At 42.8% G+C, this 19,263-nt stretch overlaps 2 protein-coding genes and 1 pseudogene across 4 annotated transcripts; 2 read left to right on the plus strand and 1 right to left on the minus strand.

The window, feature by feature from the left end:
- LOC136463805 (wall-associated receptor kinase 4-like) overlaps window positions 1-6,601 on the plus strand; it is a 56,326-nt pseudogene extending 49,725 nt beyond the window's left edge.
- Window positions 6,602-7,907: 1,306 nt separating this feature from the next.
- On the minus strand, window positions 7,908-11,880 carry LOC136494411 (disease resistance protein Pik-2-like). 3 transcript variants are annotated; one of them, XM_066490592.1, is made up of 3 exons: window positions 11,630-11,880; window positions 9,998-11,035; window positions 7,908-9,844 (listed from the first exon to the last, which is right to left on the minus strand). In XM_066490592.1, the coding sequence occupies exons 2-3, from the start codon at window positions 10,894-10,896 to the stop codon at window positions 8,101-8,103; spliced, it is 2,643 nt and encodes an 880-aa protein (XP_066346689.1). In that variant the 5' UTR covers window positions 10,897-11,035; window positions 11,630-11,880; the 3' UTR covers window positions 7,908-8,100. The 3 variants fall into 3 exon arrangements, with proteins under 3 accessions (XP_066346689.1, XP_066346683.1, XP_066346674.1); XM_066490586.1 differs by having other exon boundaries at window positions 7,908-11,035; window positions 11,635-11,880; XM_066490577.1 differs by having other exon boundaries at window positions 7,908-11,035.
- Window positions 11,881-16,489: 4,609 nt separating this feature from the next.
- On the plus strand, window positions 16,490-18,547 carry LOC136494430 (PLASMODESMATA CALLOSE-BINDING PROTEIN 4-like). The gene is made up of 4 exons (XM_066490600.1): window positions 16,490-16,699; window positions 17,095-17,334; window positions 17,471-17,507; window positions 17,897-18,547. The coding sequence occupies exons 1-4, from the start codon at window positions 16,633-16,635 to the stop codon at window positions 18,138-18,140; spliced, it is 588 nt and encodes a 195-aa protein (XP_066346697.1). The 5' UTR covers window positions 16,490-16,632; the 3' UTR covers window positions 18,141-18,547.
- The last annotated feature ends 716 nt before the right edge of the window (window positions 18,548-19,263 follow it).

The raw sequence follows: 19,263 nt of genomic DNA on the forward strand, positions 1-19,263 counted from the left end.
ATCTTGCTTGTTGCGGAACACCCACTTTGTACTAATGACTCTTGCACCTTATGGTCGCTCTTCAAGAGTCCAAACTTCATTGCGAGTGAAGTTGTTCAACTCTTCATGCATGGCATTTATCCAATCGAAATCTTAAAGAGATTCTTCTACATTTTTAGGTTCAACACAAGAGACAAAAGAGTGATGTTTAATAAATGAAGCAAGTTTTTGAGAGCGAGTCATTACACCCTTTGAAGGACTCCCTATGATGAGATCTTGTGGGTAAGCTTGTAGTAGGGGTGAATTTCTTCTATTAAGCACTTGAGGGGGAGGTTGTGGAGCATCAACATCTTGAGCTTGTGCCACCATTTGATCATGAGAGACATGAGTATCTTTATTTTCTAGTCTCCCATCTTTATCACCATCTTGTGGCACATTTGATGAAGAATGTAGATCAATCACTTGTACATCATCTTCATCATCTTTGGGCTTGATGTCTCCAACCGGAATGTTCTTCATAGCCTCCCTCAATGGTTCATCACCTACATTATCAAGATTCTCATGTGCTCCTTGGGAGCCGTTAGATTCATTAAATTCCACATCATATGTTTCTTCAACCAAGCCGGTAGCATGATTAAATACTCGATATGCTTTGGACTTTGATGAGTAACCAACAAGAAAGCTAATATCATAACGTCTTTAAAACTTCCCTAGGTGTTGCCGCTTCTTAAGATGTAGCATTTGCATCCAAACACCTAGAAGAAAGAGACGTCTGGCTTTTTCCCATTGAGCAACTCATAAGGTGTCTTGTTAAGAAACTTTTGAAGGAATAGGCGGTTGAATGCATAACATGCGGTGTTGATAGCTTTCACCCATAGATCTTCGGGTGTGTTGTACTCATCAAGCATTGTTCTTGCAAGTGTGATAAGTGTCCAGTTCTTTCTCTCTACTACACCATTTTGTTGAGAAGTGTATGTTGCAGAGACCTCATGCTTGATTCCAACTTCATCACAATAAGCTTCAATGTTTGTGTTGTCAAACTCTTTTCCATTATCACTCCTTATCTTCTTGAGCTTCACTTCAAACTTATTTTGTGCTCTCTTGGCAAACTTCTTGAAACATGATGCAACTTCGGTCTTGTCATGAAGGAAGAACACCCATGTATATCTAGAGTAGTCATCAACAATCACAAGACAATAGAGATTTCCTCCCAAACTCTTGTAGGTTGTTGGTCTAAATAGGTCCATGTGAAGAAGCTCTAGCACTCTTGTTATTGACATGTAAACTTTTATAGGATGAGTGTTTGCAACTTGCTTGCTGGCTTAACATGCACTACAAAGCTTGTTCTTCTCAAATTTCACATCCTTCAACCCTCTCACCAATTCATTCTTCATAAGCTTTTTGAGTGAGCTCATTCCAACATGAGCAAGTCTTCTATGTCATAGCCACCCAAGTGATGTTTTGGTGAATAGACATGTCTTCAAGTTAGCATCTTTGGAGGTGAAATCCACTAGATATAGGTTGTTGTATCTAAAATCCTTAAATATGACTTGATCATCATCTTTCTTAGATACAACCACTTCCTTCTCGGTAAACAAGCATTGAAAGCCAAGATCACACAATTGACCAATGGATAGCAAGTTGAAACTCAATGAAGTGACATATAGCACATTTGAAATTGAATGATTATTTGATATTGCCAGTTTGCCCAATCCTTGAACTTTTTCCTTTGAATTGTCACCAAATGTAATTCTTTCTTGGCTATCTACTTCTTCATCTAGTGAGGTGAACATATGAGGATCACCGGTCATATGTTGAGTGCAACCACTATCAATTGCCCAATGACTTCCATTGGTCTTGTAGTTCACCTACACACAAGAGATCAAGCTTGTTTAGGGACCCAAACTTGTTGAGGGCCTTTGACTTTCTCAACAAGTGTCTTTGCAACCCAAATTTTCTTAGGCCTATTCTTGTTGGGAGGTCCTATGAACATGACTTTCATTTTTCCACTAGAGTCCTTCCTAAGCATGTAATGAGCATTGAAAGCAAAGGGTCTAGCATGCTTAGGGAAGGGTTGTGGTGGTGGAGTTTAACACTCATGGGCAAAGTGACCTTCTATCCACACTCAAAACACCTCTTTAGCTTTGGCTTTAACTTGTGTTGTTGTTGGTGTTGTGCTTGAGCTTTCTTCTCTTGATGTGCCAAATACCCAATGCCACTTCTATCCATCTTCATTATGGTGTTCATGAGTAGCTCACTTTGGAGATATTGACCTCTTGTGAACTTGCTCAAGTCAGTCTTGAGATATTCTTTCTCCAACTTGAGCTTCTTGTTCTCTTCTTTAAGTGCATCATGATTTTTCTCCATCTTGAATCTCTTGTTTTCTTCTTTGAGCTTCTCGTTCTCTTCTTTGAGCTCAACATGATTTTTCTTCATCTTGAGTCTTTTGTTCTCTTCTTTGAGCATCTCATTCTCAAGAGCTATATCATAATCATGATCAAGGTTCTCTATCACAATAGTGTTGGTGGTTGATAGCTTTTCAAGATCTTTCTTGAGCTTGACATACTCATCATAGTTGTTGGTCTCGACCACTTTCTTGCCTTTACCACTAGTTACTTGTTCAATGCTCTCAACAATTAAGTCATCACATGATGTAGCTATATCAATCTTAACAACATAGTTAGTAGCATCATGTGGCTCATTGGATAATAGCTCATGAGAGACAACAAGATTATCATGATTAACCTTGAGATTTGTGTACTCTTCTTTTAGCATATTGTAGCTAGTGATGAGCTCATTATGTATCCCCTCAAGTTTATCATGTTTTTCTTTAAGCTCCTTTTTTGAGGATTTGAGCTCCTTGAGTTTGTATGACATAGTTTTATTTTCTTCTCTAAGCTCAACACTAGCCTTTTCCACTACGTCAAATTTAGCTAAGAGAGAATCATTCTCAAGTTCTAGCTTTTTATTTTTAGCTCTTGTCTTTCTAATAATTTTAGTATATTGGTTAAGCAACTTGACAAGATCATCATAGGAAGGTGATTCAAATTCATCATCACTATCACTATCATCATTGCTAGCATGATCATCACCACTACTACCATCATTATTTTGTACATTTCGATCACCCTTGGCCATAAGGCATAGGTGTGTAGAGGATGACGGCGGTGGTGTCGATGAAGATAGTGAAGAGACAATTACAATGGTGGCCACCTTCTCGTTCTCACTTTCATCATCGGATGAGCAACTTGATAAATCAATATCAGGTGAGCCAATCACCAACAATGTATGCCTTGCCATTCTTCTTCTTGTTGTGGAAATATTTCTTCTTGCCATCTTTCTTCTTTTATGGCTTGTTTTTCTTCTTCTCATCATTATCTTCATCACTTGAATCATCTTTCTTGCCCTTGTACTTATTCTTGTATTTATCTTTCTTTGGCTTGGGGCATTGATGTGCTAGATGACCAAGTTCTCCACAATTATAGCAATCCATCTTCGAGATGGGCTTCCTTCTATTGCTAGTGAAGAATTTCTTCTTTTTGCCATTAAACTTGACGCCGTTCTTGTTGAGCTTCTTAAGCATCTTGGCGGTCTTTCTCACCATGAGAGCAAGACTTGCATCATCAATTTCATCATCACTTGAGCTCTCATGATCAACTCTTGCTTTTCCCTTCTTCTCTTGGCTAGCCTTAAATGCCAAGTCTTTCTTCTTGGTAGAAGAAGAAGAGCCATCTTGTGGTGTGATGTGCATATACATCTCATGTGCATTGATCTTTCCCAAGATTTGAGTTGGTGTAGCGGTGGAAAGATCACCTTGATGAAGCACGGTCATAATATGCCATATTTGTCAATGGAGAGGACACTCAAGATCTTTTTTACAATATCGGATGGTTGCATTTGTGTAAGTCCAAGCCCATTGACTTCCTCTACAAGAACATTTAAGCGTGAGTACATCTCATTAGCACTTTCTTTAGGAAGCATCTCAAATGAATTAAGCTTTTTCATGATAAGATGATAGCGTTTCTCACGCTCACTCTTTGTTCCCTCATGGAGCACACAAATGTCCGACCATAGTGCATAGACGTCCTTGTGGTTCCGCACACGGTTAAACACATCTTTGCAAAGGCCTCTAAAGATGGTGTTTCTAGCTTTTGCATTCTATTTCTCGTAATTAACTTCATCGCCTTGAAGGTTTGTGGGTTCCTTAGGTTTTGGGAATCCTTGTGAGGCGGCTCTAAGAATTCCAACATCTAAGGCTTCTAAATAAGCCTCCAGGCGGATTTTCCAATAAGAAAAATCATCTCCCTCAAAGATAGAAGAAGGTCCATCCCCGTGAGACATCTTTCTCTATGCGGTTAAGCCTAATTTAGTGAGCACGAGGCTCTGATACCAATTGAAAGGATCAAGATGCCCAAGAGGGGAGGTGAATTGGGCTAATTCTAAAATTCTTTGTAATAATTAAACCCTACACTTAGCCCACTTCACTCATTGTGCCTAGAATGTGTTTCTATTGTTCTACCGCACAAAAGTTTTGCATTCTAGGTTCCAATCCTACTCCTGTAGACAAGTAGAGTAAGTATTTATACCCTGTCATTCAAAACATAATATTTGGAGGCTGAGTCATCACTCTGCGGGGTGATCGGACGCTCCAATCAGGATGATCGGATGCTCTAGTCAGTTATCCCCGCCACTATGTCAGAAAGAGCCGTTAAGTTTTCACCGGACTCTGACCTGCGTCCGGACAGCACTGACCGAACGCGTCCGGTCATGAAAAACGCTCTCTAGAACCTTACTAATGTTGACCGGACGTTAGCACCGAGAGTCTGGTCACTTCGCAGCTCAGCGTTCGGTCAGTTACCGGATCCTAACCAGCATCCGGTCACTTTTCACTCAGCGTCCGGTCGCAACCAGACGGCTCCAGTTGATCAAATGAACTGACCGGACTCACCCTTCAGCGTCCGATCACAACCAGACCAGCGTCCGGTCAGTCATTTGACCCTCCATTCACTTCCAACTCGAAATCATATGTGAATGAAGTTTGCTCCAATTGATCTTAGGGCTATTCCTGAGTTACCTGGTGCTAGATTTGATAAGTGTGCACCACACCTAACCCACTAGACTCACCTAAGTCAAGCTACTAGTCCATACCCCCCTTAATAGTACGGTCAAAGAAAAAACAAAGTCCTAAACTACTCTATGTGTCTTTTCAACACTAAACGACACTTAGAACTAATCCATCCTTAACCTTGTCGTCCATCCTTTAAAAATCGAAATGATTTTCATCGTAGGGGCATGACAACCATGATTGCCCAATCAATTGTCATTACCATGACCTAACTTAAATTGCCTCTGCAAAACACACATTAGTCATAGTAATCTCGTATTGTCATTAATCACCGAAACCCAACTAGGGGCCTAGATGCTTTCAGGTATATCCTGCTGTTATAATCCATAAATATTATACTCTGATGTTGCATGAAAAGTGACATAAGAAATGGCTAAATTGTTGTAAGCTTTATTCTCTCATTTGTGATCTTGATGAAAAAATGTGGATTTTCAGGTTCTCCCTTAGGGTGTGCTCGACGGAACCGCGTAATGTAGTGTCCTCCCTTGGGTACTTAGTGTTTAATGAAAGACAAGTACTCCTGAGAGGCATTAGATTAGGCGGTTCTGCCACATTTATCTGACCAGCGGGTAGTCGCCATCAAAAGGTCTAAAATTGTGGAGCAGAGTGAGATCGACCAATTTGCTAATGAGGTGGCCATCCTGTCACAGATAATTCATCGCAATGTGGTGAAACTTTTTGGTTGTTGCCTTGAATCTGAGGTGCCGCTTCTCGTATATGAATTCATCTCTAATGGCACACTTCATGATCTTCTTCATGGCAATCTGAGTGCCAAATGCTTGTTAACATGGGAGGACCGTATCAGGATTGCTCTAGAGGCTGCTGGGGCACTTTCTTACCTCCATTCTTCTGCTGCTATGCCAATCTTTCATAGAGATGTGAAATCAACTAACATACTCTTGGATGATGCCTTCACTGCAAAGGTTTCAGACTTTGGTGCTTCCAGATCCATTTCCATTGATCAGACTCGTGCGGTTACAGCTGTGCAGGGGACATTTGGCTACCTAGATCCTGAGTATTACTATACAGACCAATTAACTGAAAAGAGTGATGTTTATAGTTTTGGCGTGATACTTGTTGAGCTCCTAACAAGGAAGAAGCCAATTTTCCTCAACCGCCTTGGTGAAAAGCAGAACTTGTGTCATTATTTCCTTGAAGTGCTTAGAGATAAAACTACTATGGATTTGGTGGATTGCCAAGTTCTAGAGGAAGCTAGCCAAAGTGATGTTGATGAGATTACCTTGGCTGCGGAGATTGTTTAAGGCCTAAAGGAGAACAGAGACCTAAAATGAAAGAAGTGGAATTAAGATTGCAACTCCTAAGAGCTAAAATATCTAGAACATACAAAGAGGAGTCAAAAAGGGGGAGAGAAACCAAACAGTTATTATCTTCAGAGTATAAATCTACTCCCCTGACTATGAACAAGACAGCTGAAAATGGCCTTGCTGTTATACCATGGAGCAAGAAATGATATACTCTACAGAGTTCCCTCGCTGACTGTGCATTATGTTGCTTTGTTGTACTTGTACCATGTAAACCACTGTAACACTATCACCTCATGTTCAATATACCAGACTGTAAGTCGATGTAGCTAGTGAATTTAGTGCAAGGTAGAATGAGTTTACCATATGAATTTCAAGTGTATTGATAAACTTTTCTGGATTTCTTTTGTAGGATTCGGGCCCCCAAGTTTTCACTGTTCATCTTGATTTACTAAGCTTCTATAACTTCTGTTGGTTACTGAATCCAGTGCCAACTTATAACTTCAGACATAATTCATCCTTTCGTCTAGGTTGGTAAAGTTTATTACCGGGTGACTGCTTCTACACATTGAACGTGGATAAAATTTGGTTCCACTCTCAGCAGTCAGCACATTCTGCACAAGTGGTGCCGTGCATTTCTGACAATACGCCTCTGTCTTGACTTCCATTTATGGTAGCGCTCCTATGTAGGTGCTAGTTAGTTTATCTAGTAGCCCTCTTTTAATACAATTTCTGCTTGTACATATTCGTATTTTTGAGATTAAAGTTCGCATTTTTTCCCTGCATTGATGATTACTGAAACTCGTAAGCGATTTTACTGGTGAGATATAAATCTACTTGTAACAGTTTCCTTTTTTATTAGTAGATAATCTCTTTTAGATGTGAATGGTTTGATGAAAACACTTGAACATTTTGCCAATAACATATTTGGGAGAAGCCGTGCTTTCCTGAGGAAACATTCTGGATTCATTTTGTATGCAACTTCTCCATCATTGTTGATGATGCTTGAAAATTACGCATGTTGCCTCATTGATGTCGTTGTGACCTTTGAAGCGCCTTCAGTTTTCTTCATAGTGGCACCTATAGATTGACGTTGTTCATGGTATTTATGGACCTGGCGGAAGGAAATGATGCTATAGAAACTGTTATCGGGAGTTTAGCAAGCTGCAGCCTGCAAATGAGTGCATCTGTTGTAGTCACCATCAATTTCGTCCCAGTTCAATATACAGGTTTGTGAGAGGTGTCTGGATATAGCGCTACCACTGCCATCAGCCTATCCTGAATTCCTGATGCTCTTACTGCATCAGTTGTAGTCACCATCTACACCACCCCAACTTGAAGATACAGAATCGTAGTGATGAGATGTCATATGATGAGGGATCGTCCAATAGGTATCCCCGTGCCGCCATGTATTCGTGCCGAGCATGTTATGTTGCATACGATATTCAACATAAATAGCCCAAAAGATGAAGGTGGCCAAAACATCAACCAAAGATATTTTATCTATCACTGAAGTCTTCAATGATTAATCAACAGCTGAATTAATACAAGGTACTGCATCAATAAAACTTAAAAACAATGATAAATGTATCCCCAGTTCTAAAGGATCCCTGTTCCGAAGATCGAAGGGAACATGAAAAATCAGTGTGACATGTGAGTCCAACGCTAAGAGACACCACATGCAAGAACAAATTCTCAGGACAAGCATTATCATTGATAGATACACACGTGGCTTCAAACCTTCTTAAAAATTACTGTAGGATGGTGAGGAAGATGGCTTGCTTCAGCTCTGAACTCTTGCAACAGAGCTTCCATAGGTTCAGTAGATTTACCTCTTATTTCAACTGTTTGAAGACTTTGGAGATACCGTACCCCTTTAACACTCTTCAGCGTACTACTACGGTATGCCACCACCAGCACAAGTTTGTGGAGCTTCTGCATAGATCCTTCCTCCAAAGTCATTTCAAGAGGACCATCCCAACCTTGAATTGCAAGTAGTTGAAGATTGGGAAACCCAGAGCATCCTACAACAAAGTGCTTTGTAGCAAATGCAAACCACAGCCTCAGAGAGAACAGTCTCGGGAGCTTCTGGAGAACTTGGATGTCATCATCCTTCAATTGGGTGCCACCAAGAGTTAACTTGACAAGGTTATCCAGCGACGCAACCCAACTCGGTAACGCTTCTAGTTTTTCATAGAGTAGGAAGCTTTGTAGGAGCAGCGGTGGGGAGGATGCGAAATCAAGTGGCAAACAAAAGGTCCTCCCATCTGTTTCAATTGACAGGGACACGAGGGACCTGCTCAGCTTCTCAATGACTGCAAGTAGAGACTCCCAGTTCTCCTTGTTCAGACCATTGCGTGACCGTATCCGAAGCTTCTTTAGTTGCACCAAACATTCAATCTCCTGTATCCTCCAAGATGTGTCATCTGAGATCTCTATCAACCCCAAGGACTGTATGCTTTTCATTTTTCCAAAGCCGAACGGCAAGTAGGTATACCCTGAACGAAAATGTTCCAAGTGCTTAAGCTCAGTGAGACTACCAGGCAACTCATCCACACATGTCCCCCTTAAATCCAGAGTTTTCAAGCTCTTCAGATTCCGTATATTTCTTGGAAGCCTATTTATGTTGTGCCCGTTTCTTAAACTCAAGAACTTAAGTTGGAACAATGCACAGATCTGTTTAAGGTGATGATTCCTTAGAAATTCACAGTTTTCCAGATCCACCACTCTAAGAAATCTCGCCTTGTTGAAACAGACAACTCCTGGCATATCTCCAAAGGAGCTTAGCGATCGAACATGTGACAATTCCAAGCTAGTTGATAGATTGTACGACCCACTGCCATGTAAGGAAACCCGTCGAACTTTATCATGGGAAGTCCTTACATATTGATCCCCCATAAGTGATACAAAGTTCTGCTCAACTGACAGCCCGACGATGACCTCCAACATTACGTCATGAATCCTACAAGTTTTAACTTTTCCACTATCACTTATATCAATAGGTTGGATGATGCTCCTATTGATAAATTCTGCAAAGTAGCTCTCAGCAACCTGCTCTGCAGATAGCCCCCGCTTCTCAGATACAAAGCCTTCCGCCACCCATCGCTGGATAACATTTTTCCTTCTAATCTTGTAGTCCTCTGGAAAGATACTGAAATACAAGAAGCAAGTCTTCAAATGGTAAGGCAAATCACTATAACTCAATAGTAGTACATGCTTTACTTTCTCCATGGTTGAGGCATTATCCAACTCAGAGCCAAGAGAGTTATGTAAGGTCTGCCATTCCACCAAACTCTTGACTGCCCTACTAGCCAAAATCCCTGTTATACTATTGATGGCCAGAGGCATACCACCACATTTCTTCAAAATGTCTTCTGAAACTTTCTGCAAGTTTTGAGGGCAGACATCTACTTGACCAAATAATCTCCTGAAGAACAGTTCTTTCGCTTCTATCTGATTTAAGGGTTCAATTTCATAACTACAGTCATGTTTGAGATGAGAACAATAATTAGCCACACTTCTTATCCTTGTAGTAACAATTATTACACTACCGAAATGATTCCTTGGTAAAAAGAACTTAAAATTGTCCCAAGCTGAATCAGACCAAATATCATCAAAAACAATGAGGTACCTTTTGTCATCCAAATACGAACGCAGTTTGTCACCCAGTCTTTTCACATCCCACACCTCAAAACCTTCGAGTTGCTCATCCTGAATATCTAGTATGTCTGAGTTGACATGTTGATTAGAACCATGTGGAATGAGCTGCCCAAGGATGTCTCTCAATATTGCCTTTAGATCAAATTTCTGGGAGACCGTAACAAAAGCTTGACATTGGAACTGACCACTCTTTGACTGTGGACTATCACATATTGCCTTGGCTATAGTAGTCTTGCCTAACCCTCCAAAGCCAAAAATAGAAATTACCCTTAACTGTTTTCCGTAGTCTTCCATTATATATTTGAGGAGCCTGTTCCTCCGTTTATCGATTCCCACGAGAAGACCTTCCTGTATGAAACCAATTGCTTGCCTAGGATCAAGGGCTAAACAGTTTGAGGTTGAAATGGCAGAGCCTTGCAAGCCAGAGGCAGCAGCAATAGCATTAGCACCACTGTACCTTGCATACCTGTCACTAACATCTTGAGCACGATTCTTAAGCTCTTGCACTTGCATGACAATTCGATGGCGGGCATTCAGAGCGGACAAAATATACTTCATTCTACGTAAGAACCCCATAATGCCATCTCCACGGGAGCCACCAAAGTGGTGTTGAAACTCATCAATGCAATCCTCAGCATCATAGGCCATCTCTCTGACTTGCTTCATCCATATCTTAACTTGGACGTCATGGCTGTTAGCAGTCGCAAGGTTCTGGAGGAAGGCGTTCATGCTCTCGAGCTCATCCTTGATATATTGCAGCTCACCTCGGACCCCACCAACAAGTTGGTTTTGTTGAGCAAGAACAGAGCCCAGCTTTCCCAGCAATGTCTTCACAGCACCCTCTGCTGCAGTAACAACAATAGCCTCCATTCACAAGGTTGCACGAGTGAAGCTCTGAGTCTGAAGCAGATACTTTGTTCCTCGGAAGCAAATCCACTTGTCAGTCAGGTCAGTGAGCTTTGCTTTCCCTTTAACATCCTTTGGTCTTTCATGCTTGTGGCAGAACAACCTGCATCGAATTGATTTCACAGAAATGGCACCAGATTACCAAATTGAACCATATCAATCGTCCTGCGTGATTTTGTTATCATAAAACCAACCAAATTAGATCATTCAAGGTGATTAGGATCGCATCGATAGCCATGAATAATCTGTCGAAGAGCAGTTGCTCGTGCCTGTACTTACTAGCTAAAGGGTAACCGGTTTTCGGTTTGGCCTTAGTGCTGTTTCTGTATCGTGTGGCTGTACACATTCACTTGCTGAATGTTGGAGGCCGGATGTTTTTTCCTTAATCTAAAAACTGGTAACTAACGACAATGTTGGGAGCAGAACCATTTATGTACATCTAGTGTGAAGGTACTGTACTGAAGAATGAGCTTGGGAGCAGTCGAGCAGAACCATTTATGTACATCTAGTGTGAAGGTTCCATCAGAAGGGTAGCAGTTAATTAATTGCTGGTTGATCGAATCTAATAAATTCACTTATCATGCAGCAATGAGTTCGTGAGTCTGAATATCTCAAAAAAAATGATGATTCACCGATGGAAAATTAAAAAAAATGCAGAAGTAATTAACAGGTCGATTTGGATGGTAAAGAGGTCTACCTCACCAAGAAAAAGACGATGGGGGCGGGATGGCGCCATGCATGTCCGGACCGGTGGCGGCGCTAAGACGGCGGTGGTTGCCCAGACCAAGCTAGATTCAGATCTAGCGACGGCATATTCGAGTTAAAGTGGGGTTTGTTGTTGAGAGATGAAGCAATAGTCGGGAACTCGGAAGAGATGAAAAGGCTACAAACAAAATGGGAAGAAGCACATCAATTAATAATCCGCCTCGAAACTGCAGCTCAAGTCAACTGAGGATTGAGGAAGAAGCACATCAACTGGGAAGATAGTAGTACACTAGTACTCCTAGATGGAGAGAGAGAACCCTTCCCAAAGTCGATTCTTGCCGCGCGAGATTATAAAAAAAACAAAAAGATCTCCCAGGACGCCAAGGAGACGACGCGACACCAGGAGAGCGGCTAGGCAGCCCAAGCCCAACACGAAGTACTTCGGCCCAAATTGCGGTCCCAACTGACTCGGTCCATTAATGTTGGTCGCTGTGTGTGCTATTTGCCGTTGGCCTTGGCTTGGGGGAGGGACACGGGTAAGAGAAGAGAAACCAGCTACTCCCTCTGTCCCTTTTTCAGAGTCGTTCTAGCCTTGAACCTGGTGCATCGAAGATGCTTTGGACCTGGATGCTGCCTGTGTCCATGTGCATGGAAGAGACAGTGAATGAAGACAGTTTACAACCGTGCCAGAACAACTCTGAAAACGGGACAGAGGGAGTATGTCCGGCGGGGTGCTTTCTGTTAGATCGGCATACCGGATGTTGGTCAACAATCGGGATAATAGAACAAATTGAATCGATCATAATCCATGCAGGCTTGATGTAAGGACGGATCAAAAAGATTAGACGAATTTGTGAAAGGTTAAAGTCCGCGTCTTCCTTTGACGACTTGCAAGGCACCCATTACCTACGGGAGATGTAACAGCAAAGGAACATATGGCACAAACCAGTAGATGTTCTTTCTGTGGTCGCCAAGATTCATGGCGTCACTCCTTGTGGAGTGCAACATGGTCAAGTTGGACGTTACAAGGCGAAGAGATCTTGGAGTTTATTATTCAGGCCAGCATAGTGATGCTCGTGGTTGGCTTCAAGAGGCAGTCGCAGCTCTCCGGCATAAGGATCTTGTGCGGCCGATAGTCACGATGTGGTTGGTTTGGTATGCGAGACGACAAGCTATACATGAAAATATTTTCCAGAGTCCGTTATTGACTCACAATTTTGTGGAGTGCTTCATTGCAGACTTAGAATTGGCTACGCCAAATGTGCAGAAGAAGATAGGGGTGCCAGCCTAGAACAACCCTCGCTGGATCCCGTCCCCTCGGGGAGTGATGAAGATAAATGTGGATGTTGCACTATCTAAGAATTCTTGCATTGTGATGGTGGTAGCGATTGCAAGGGATGAAGCAGACACTTTTTCAGGAGTGTCTGCAATTGTGATGGAAGGAGTTTAAGATCCGGCGACGACGGAATTGTTGGCCTACAGAGAAGGTCTAGCTCTCATGAGTGACCTCATGCTTCGGAAGGTCAGGATTGCTACCGACTACGTGAACATAGTGAAGAATATGCATGGCCCGAGGATGAGTCCCTATGGCCACATCATCAAGGAGATTAAGGTAGATATGGCTTCACATTGGTGGAGGTTGTCTATGAAAGCAGGAACTCAAATGGTAATGCTCATAGATTAGCTAAAAGTTCAATTTATGAATCTGTAGGGCGGCATGTTTGGATGCTTTTTCCTTCGAATGGAGTTTATACCGATTACTCTAATATATGAATAAAGTGGTACTGATTAAAAAAAAAAGCTATGTCCGACGGTGACGGCAATGATCCGAGGACCCCCTGTATACTTAGGATTTCAATCCTTAGGCCATGTTCGCTTCTCTTATAATCTGTCTTTTTCAACTTGTTTTTTCAACCAGAACAGTGTTTTTCTCTCACAATAAATCAGTCGGAACAGTGTTTCGGCTTGTTTTTTCAGCGAAGTGAAAGAGTGGAGAATTGTTCTTCATATGAGTGGAAATCTAGCTACTTCATATACTCTATAATAAGTGGTACACTATTTTAAATTGTTAGTAAAAGTGTTACAATCGGCATGAGAGTCATTGGCTTGAGGGAATCCGATTCGGTCTTCTTTCTCCTATCAGTGGTTAACTTGGCGGGTCCTCATAGAGGGCACGCTAGGTTGTTTTCCATTCCAGGGTAGTCTAGAAAACACGGCACACCCTACATGTCAGGCCAGCCTGAAGCCCGTTAGACATGTTACACCACCATGAAATCCATACAACATCAAGAGTTCATTTTTTCAATACATGAATATGATCACATGATATGCATCACATAAAATTTTGGTAATGTGTCGAGGAACGCTGATAGCTCAGAAGCACATATATATGGAAGGAGATGTTAAGGTAGAGATATATATAAATGAAGGAGGCGTGGTGATAGGTGAAGGACCAACTACACCTGTACCACTAGAACCACAAAAAAATTTGCCCCATGTTGTCTTTTTCTTACCTTTAGGCTGTACCGGTTGTGTTTACCTCCGTCCTCTGCAATCTAACTACACCAAACTTGTTTTCATACTTTTTAAAGAGCTTTATTATATAATTTAGTCTTAACCTTAGCAAAGTATGCAAAGTAATCGGTACCAGTAGGCTGAGAAAAAAGTTGAAGAACATTATAAAAACACTCAAGAAAGAATGCACATGAAAGCAAACTAATCTTCTCATAGGCACGCAAAATGGCTAGCTATCTCAAGATTATGATGCAACATCAATGCAGTTATTTATTTAGTGCTAAACATCAAGATCATCCGCATGTGTACATTGTGTTTCTGAAAAAAAAAGGCCTTCAAAAATTCAATTGAAATGTAAAAGACACACTTTTTTTTTGTAAAAAAAGCTTCATATATGTTTTTAAACACATTGCAGACTCGGACCTCACGTACTACACAACACTCACGTTGTTGTTCCAGTTCCACCACCATAAAGACACTTCGCAGGAAGTTCACGTGTGCCGGCTTAAAAGGGCAGCAGCAACTCTGCACAAAGGTGGACGACAAATTCCTAAAGAGACTAGGAGCACTTGGGTTTTATAACTTTTTGTTTTGGGTGCAAAGCAGATTGTAGGACTGTTAACGCGTTAGGACACGCATTGTCAACTGCTGAAAACTTTTAGCAATGTGGATACGTTTTAATTTTTTTTTTCTTTTTGAAAAAAGAGTAGTCCAATACTGTCTGTATTACCAGCAATGGAAGGAGGCGCGAAAGAAGCGGTCGTCGCTTTGTGAGTCAGGGTAGAGAAAGAGAAGTGAACTCTCCGGGTCAGATCTGTGGTGCCCGTATTTGCCCATTTCGTCCACGAGGATCCGATTCGACCGTTGAAGTTGAGAGCTGAGACGACGCGCACTGCTGCCGATGAACAAATACGGAACAAATAGGGCAGATCATGTCAGAAGGCAACCCCTTGTTTAGTTCCTAACTTAGACACTATGCAAAAAGAAGATTCTCCGTCACATCAAACTTATGGTATATGCATGGAATACTAAAAGTAGAAGAAATTAAAAACTAATTGCACAGTTTGGTTGTACTTTGCGAGGCGAACATTTTGAGCCTAATTAGTCAACGGTTGGACAATTATTACTAAATATAAACGAAATACTACAGTAAAAAATCTGGCACTATACAAACTTTGCACGTTCAAATTCCGACCAACTAAACGCGCTGATTGATCATGGAGTCCCCAGTGGCTGGTACCTGGTATAGTAACTTGAGGAAGCAGTAAAGAAAGGAAGATTCTGAGGGATCAAAGTCACCGACGCCAAGCCGGCTCACCAAGTACTGTGCCAGACCAGGCCTTGTCCTGTAGCCTCTGCTCTCAGTGAAAATTTTGCATTTTCATCCTTTTTAAAAACTTATTTTATAAATAGGCTCTTGACAAAACCTATTCTAAAAATAGACCAAAGTTCGGCGTACGGTAACTCTACGTCGAGATATGCGGCTCGGCGTCCTATGATTCAATGTCAAACTTGCCACGTAAGCGCCAGCGTGTCGATCTGGCCAAAGCGGGGCGTTTAGTCAATTAACGCTGGGATTAGCCATGTCGGGCGTTCGATCAAGTCGCGCCGAGGTGTTGCGCCTGCACAGTACAAGCTAATAGCTGAGCCCAAGCGCATGTACTTGTCCATTCAATATCTTTTGAAGATCCATAAAAAATAAATATAAATCCCCTTAACATGAGATCAATTTTATTAGAACCATAATGTTTCACTCCACGGGACAAAAGTACAAGGATTGATAAAACATTTTCCAAGATTTCTAGAGATAGGTTATAGCACAGTCCATGCTCCATGAAAAATGTATTGTGCAACTGCAGCACCTCGGCATCCGTCGCTGAACGCCGAGATAGCTTTAGAAGACACCTATTTCGCCGTGGTATACATGACCATGCTCTATGCATAATTTGTTAAAATTAGCGGAAGCTTTAAAAGATCATACTAGATTCGTAGAAAATATTAGTAACATTTGTATCTCTAAATGAGTTTATTATGAAAATAAATTTAACGATCGATCTAATGATATTAACTATATACAATAAACATTAATATTTTCTTATCAAGAAACGAGAATAATGACACTTTTTATGGGACGGAGTGAGTAGTCATTAACAACAATGCCTCGGCATTGCACGTTCAAATCTACTCATGATACTTTCATGCTTCTTCCCTTGGGCCGTCCCTTCCCTTCCCCACTATCTATTACTACGCGTGTAGTACTACAGAGGTGCACGGGCACTCTCAGTCACGCTGCATCGTAATTGGACTCGCTGGCGCGCCGCGTCATATATTCCAGCAAGGATCTGAAAGGAACGCACCACCATCTCACGTCCTTCCTACCTTCCTCCAACCGCAATCCGAAGGGAGCTCGTGTCGGTTTATTGCTCTGCTTGTGCTTCTGGTTCTGCTTCTTCTCCGGTGGGCGTGGGCTCTGCTACTGCGATGGAGGCGTCGTCGTTGGCGCTCGTGGCCGCCGTGCTCCTCCTCTCCTCCACGCTTGCTGCGTCAGGTAACAACATAACACGCCGACGCCGTCCTTCTTTAGTTTCTCTCTTCATATGTCCTTTTCCTTGTTGCCTTTTCATTTTCAGTGGGTGCACGCTTGCTTTTTCTTGTCGAATTGTAGTTTTGGCCTAAGAAATTAAGAATTCTTGGGGCTTTTGCAGCCTTTTCGATCCCTCTGTTTCCATTTTGAAGGGAAACAACTAACTAATGATGCCGAAAAGCTCCATTTCGTTCCAGGGCATAAAGGCGTGTTACGTGTCTATGTAGGCTGGGCAAGCTTTCCTCTTCTTCTGTATTGAATTGAATACACTCCTAGAATTCATGCATCCCTGATGATACTGACTGATATGATGATTGTTGGTGGCGTGTGTGTTTCTTTCCGGCCAACAACAACGGCAGATTTCTGCGTGTGCCGTTCGGACCAGCCGACGGCGGTGCTGCAGCAGGCGATCGACTTCGCGTGCGGTCCGCAGGGCGGCGCCGACTGCACGGCCATCCTGCAGGGCGGCGGGTGCTACAACCCCAACACCGTCGCCGCGCACTGCTCCTGGGCCGCCAACGGCTACTACCAGAACAACAAGGCCAGGGGCGCCACCTGCGACTTCGGCGGCGCCGCCACCGTCTCCACCACCGACCCCAGTACCTCTTCTTGCTCTGCTTATCTCTTCTGTTCTGTCGAACAGCAACAACTCCACATCATCTTCAATTCTTAATGGCACTGACAGCAGCTCGTCCTATTGTTCTGAAACATTGCTTTGTCCATGCTTTGCTGCAGGTTTCTCCGGCTGCACATTCGCTTCCGGTGCCACCAGGTACATTTCCTACTCTGCTGCTGCGCTGCTTCGTCTTTGGAGAATCTTTATATTTAATAAACATAAACTGCGCTTATGACCTCCACGCAAATCCCAAAAAAACTAGTCCGTCAATCAGGGCGTCCAACTCCAACGCCTTCCAGCTCTTAATCATGCACCGACACTATCACACTAGCTACCATCACTAGTATTAGGAGTACTCTAGTACTGTTTGTTTACACTAGTATTATACATGTACTGACGTGCACCATTCCCCTGCAACTGCAAGCAAGCTAATGAGAACACGGGTGCAGTGCAGTGCGCACGTCCATGGCAACAAATTAAACTGAACAATGCCTGTTAATTAATTAATAATAATGTGCTGACTGCTGATGATCGCATGCATGCAGCGCTGGTGCTGGGGCCGGGACGGCGGGCACCACAACCGCAGGCGGCGCGACGACGGGCACGGGCACGGGCACCTTCAGCCCCGGCGTGGGCACCAACGGCTTCAACGGCACCGGGGTGGGCAGCAGCACCCTGGGACCCACGGGCAACACCCTTGACGCCGCCGCGCCCGGCCTGCTCCCCGGCGCCGCCTCCCTCGCCGCCGCCACCGTCCTCTCCTTCCTAGCCCTGCAGCCGCGCCATTAATCAGTAGCTCCCCCTCTTGTGTCTCGTCGTTTTCAACAGTACCATACGTCCATACCTCTCTGCACATGAGCCAGCTGCTACATGCTCCATGCATGGAAAGGGGCCGGGGGGAACTGTACTGAAGAAGAATGTGAATTGGTTGGTTCCAGTTTCATTTCACCTGATCACTCCACTACTACCGCCACTAGTAGTAGCAACGGTGGTTGGGGACGGTGACCTTTTGATGCATGGATCCTAGCTACACTACAGGCTAGCTGGTGTATGATTTATTTGGTGGTATGGTAGGATGGCTGTCCCTTTCCTACGAGGACCATTGTCTCTCTTGTACTTGTACCTCTTTGCTTTTCTTGTTTTATTTACAAGAGTTGTCGCTAGCCCTTTGTTCTTAATTAACCTCCCCTTGTGTTCATTATTATCTGCTTGTAATTAAGTGTTTTGATTCAAAGATTATTAGCTGGAGCGAGCACGCGTGCACGTATCATGTCTGGATGACGATCTTACGCCATGTTCGTTTGAGCTTTTTGGCTTATAAGCCGTATTTTTTCAGCTAACAAATAATATTTTTCTCTCACACCAAATCAGCCAACAACATTTTTAAACATGGCTTATCAGTCAAACTAAGCCCAAACGAACATGGCGTTAGGCCTATGTCTATTCTATCGGGAAGCTCTTTTATCCTCTGCACTCTGCAGGTGGTGGCTTCTTGTCTCACATAGAATCTTGCAGCCAGCGCTCCCAATTTGGTGTCGACCTGCATGTGCCCATGTGGATTCGCCCACCTAACACGTTCTTTGATGATCGCTTGTTTTCTACTTTCCCTCCCCGTTCAGTCTCACATAACATGGTGCCTGATTTATCTGAAAATCAGCACGAAGCTTCATGTTTGGATGCAAACGAAATTTTATATTGGGTTGGCGACTCTTGGTGAATTCCATGAAGTAGCAGCATCAGAGTTTTCTTTTTCAGAATTTTTTTTTAAAAAAATGGAAACAATCGGGAGATCTCTTTTTTTTTCAAAGGCTAGCAATCATGACCCCACAAGCACAAGGTACCATATATATGGTGTGAAGTGAATATATGCGGCAAATCAGAGAGCGCCAGCCGCCAGCACATAAGCTGAAAC

This window comes from Miscanthus floridulus, chromosome 1, assembly GCF_019320115.1.
Source record: "Miscanthus floridulus cultivar M001 chromosome 1, ASM1932011v1, whole genome shotgun sequence".
Classification (NCBI taxonomy): Eukaryota; Viridiplantae; Streptophyta; class Magnoliopsida; order Poales; family Poaceae; genus Miscanthus; species Miscanthus floridulus.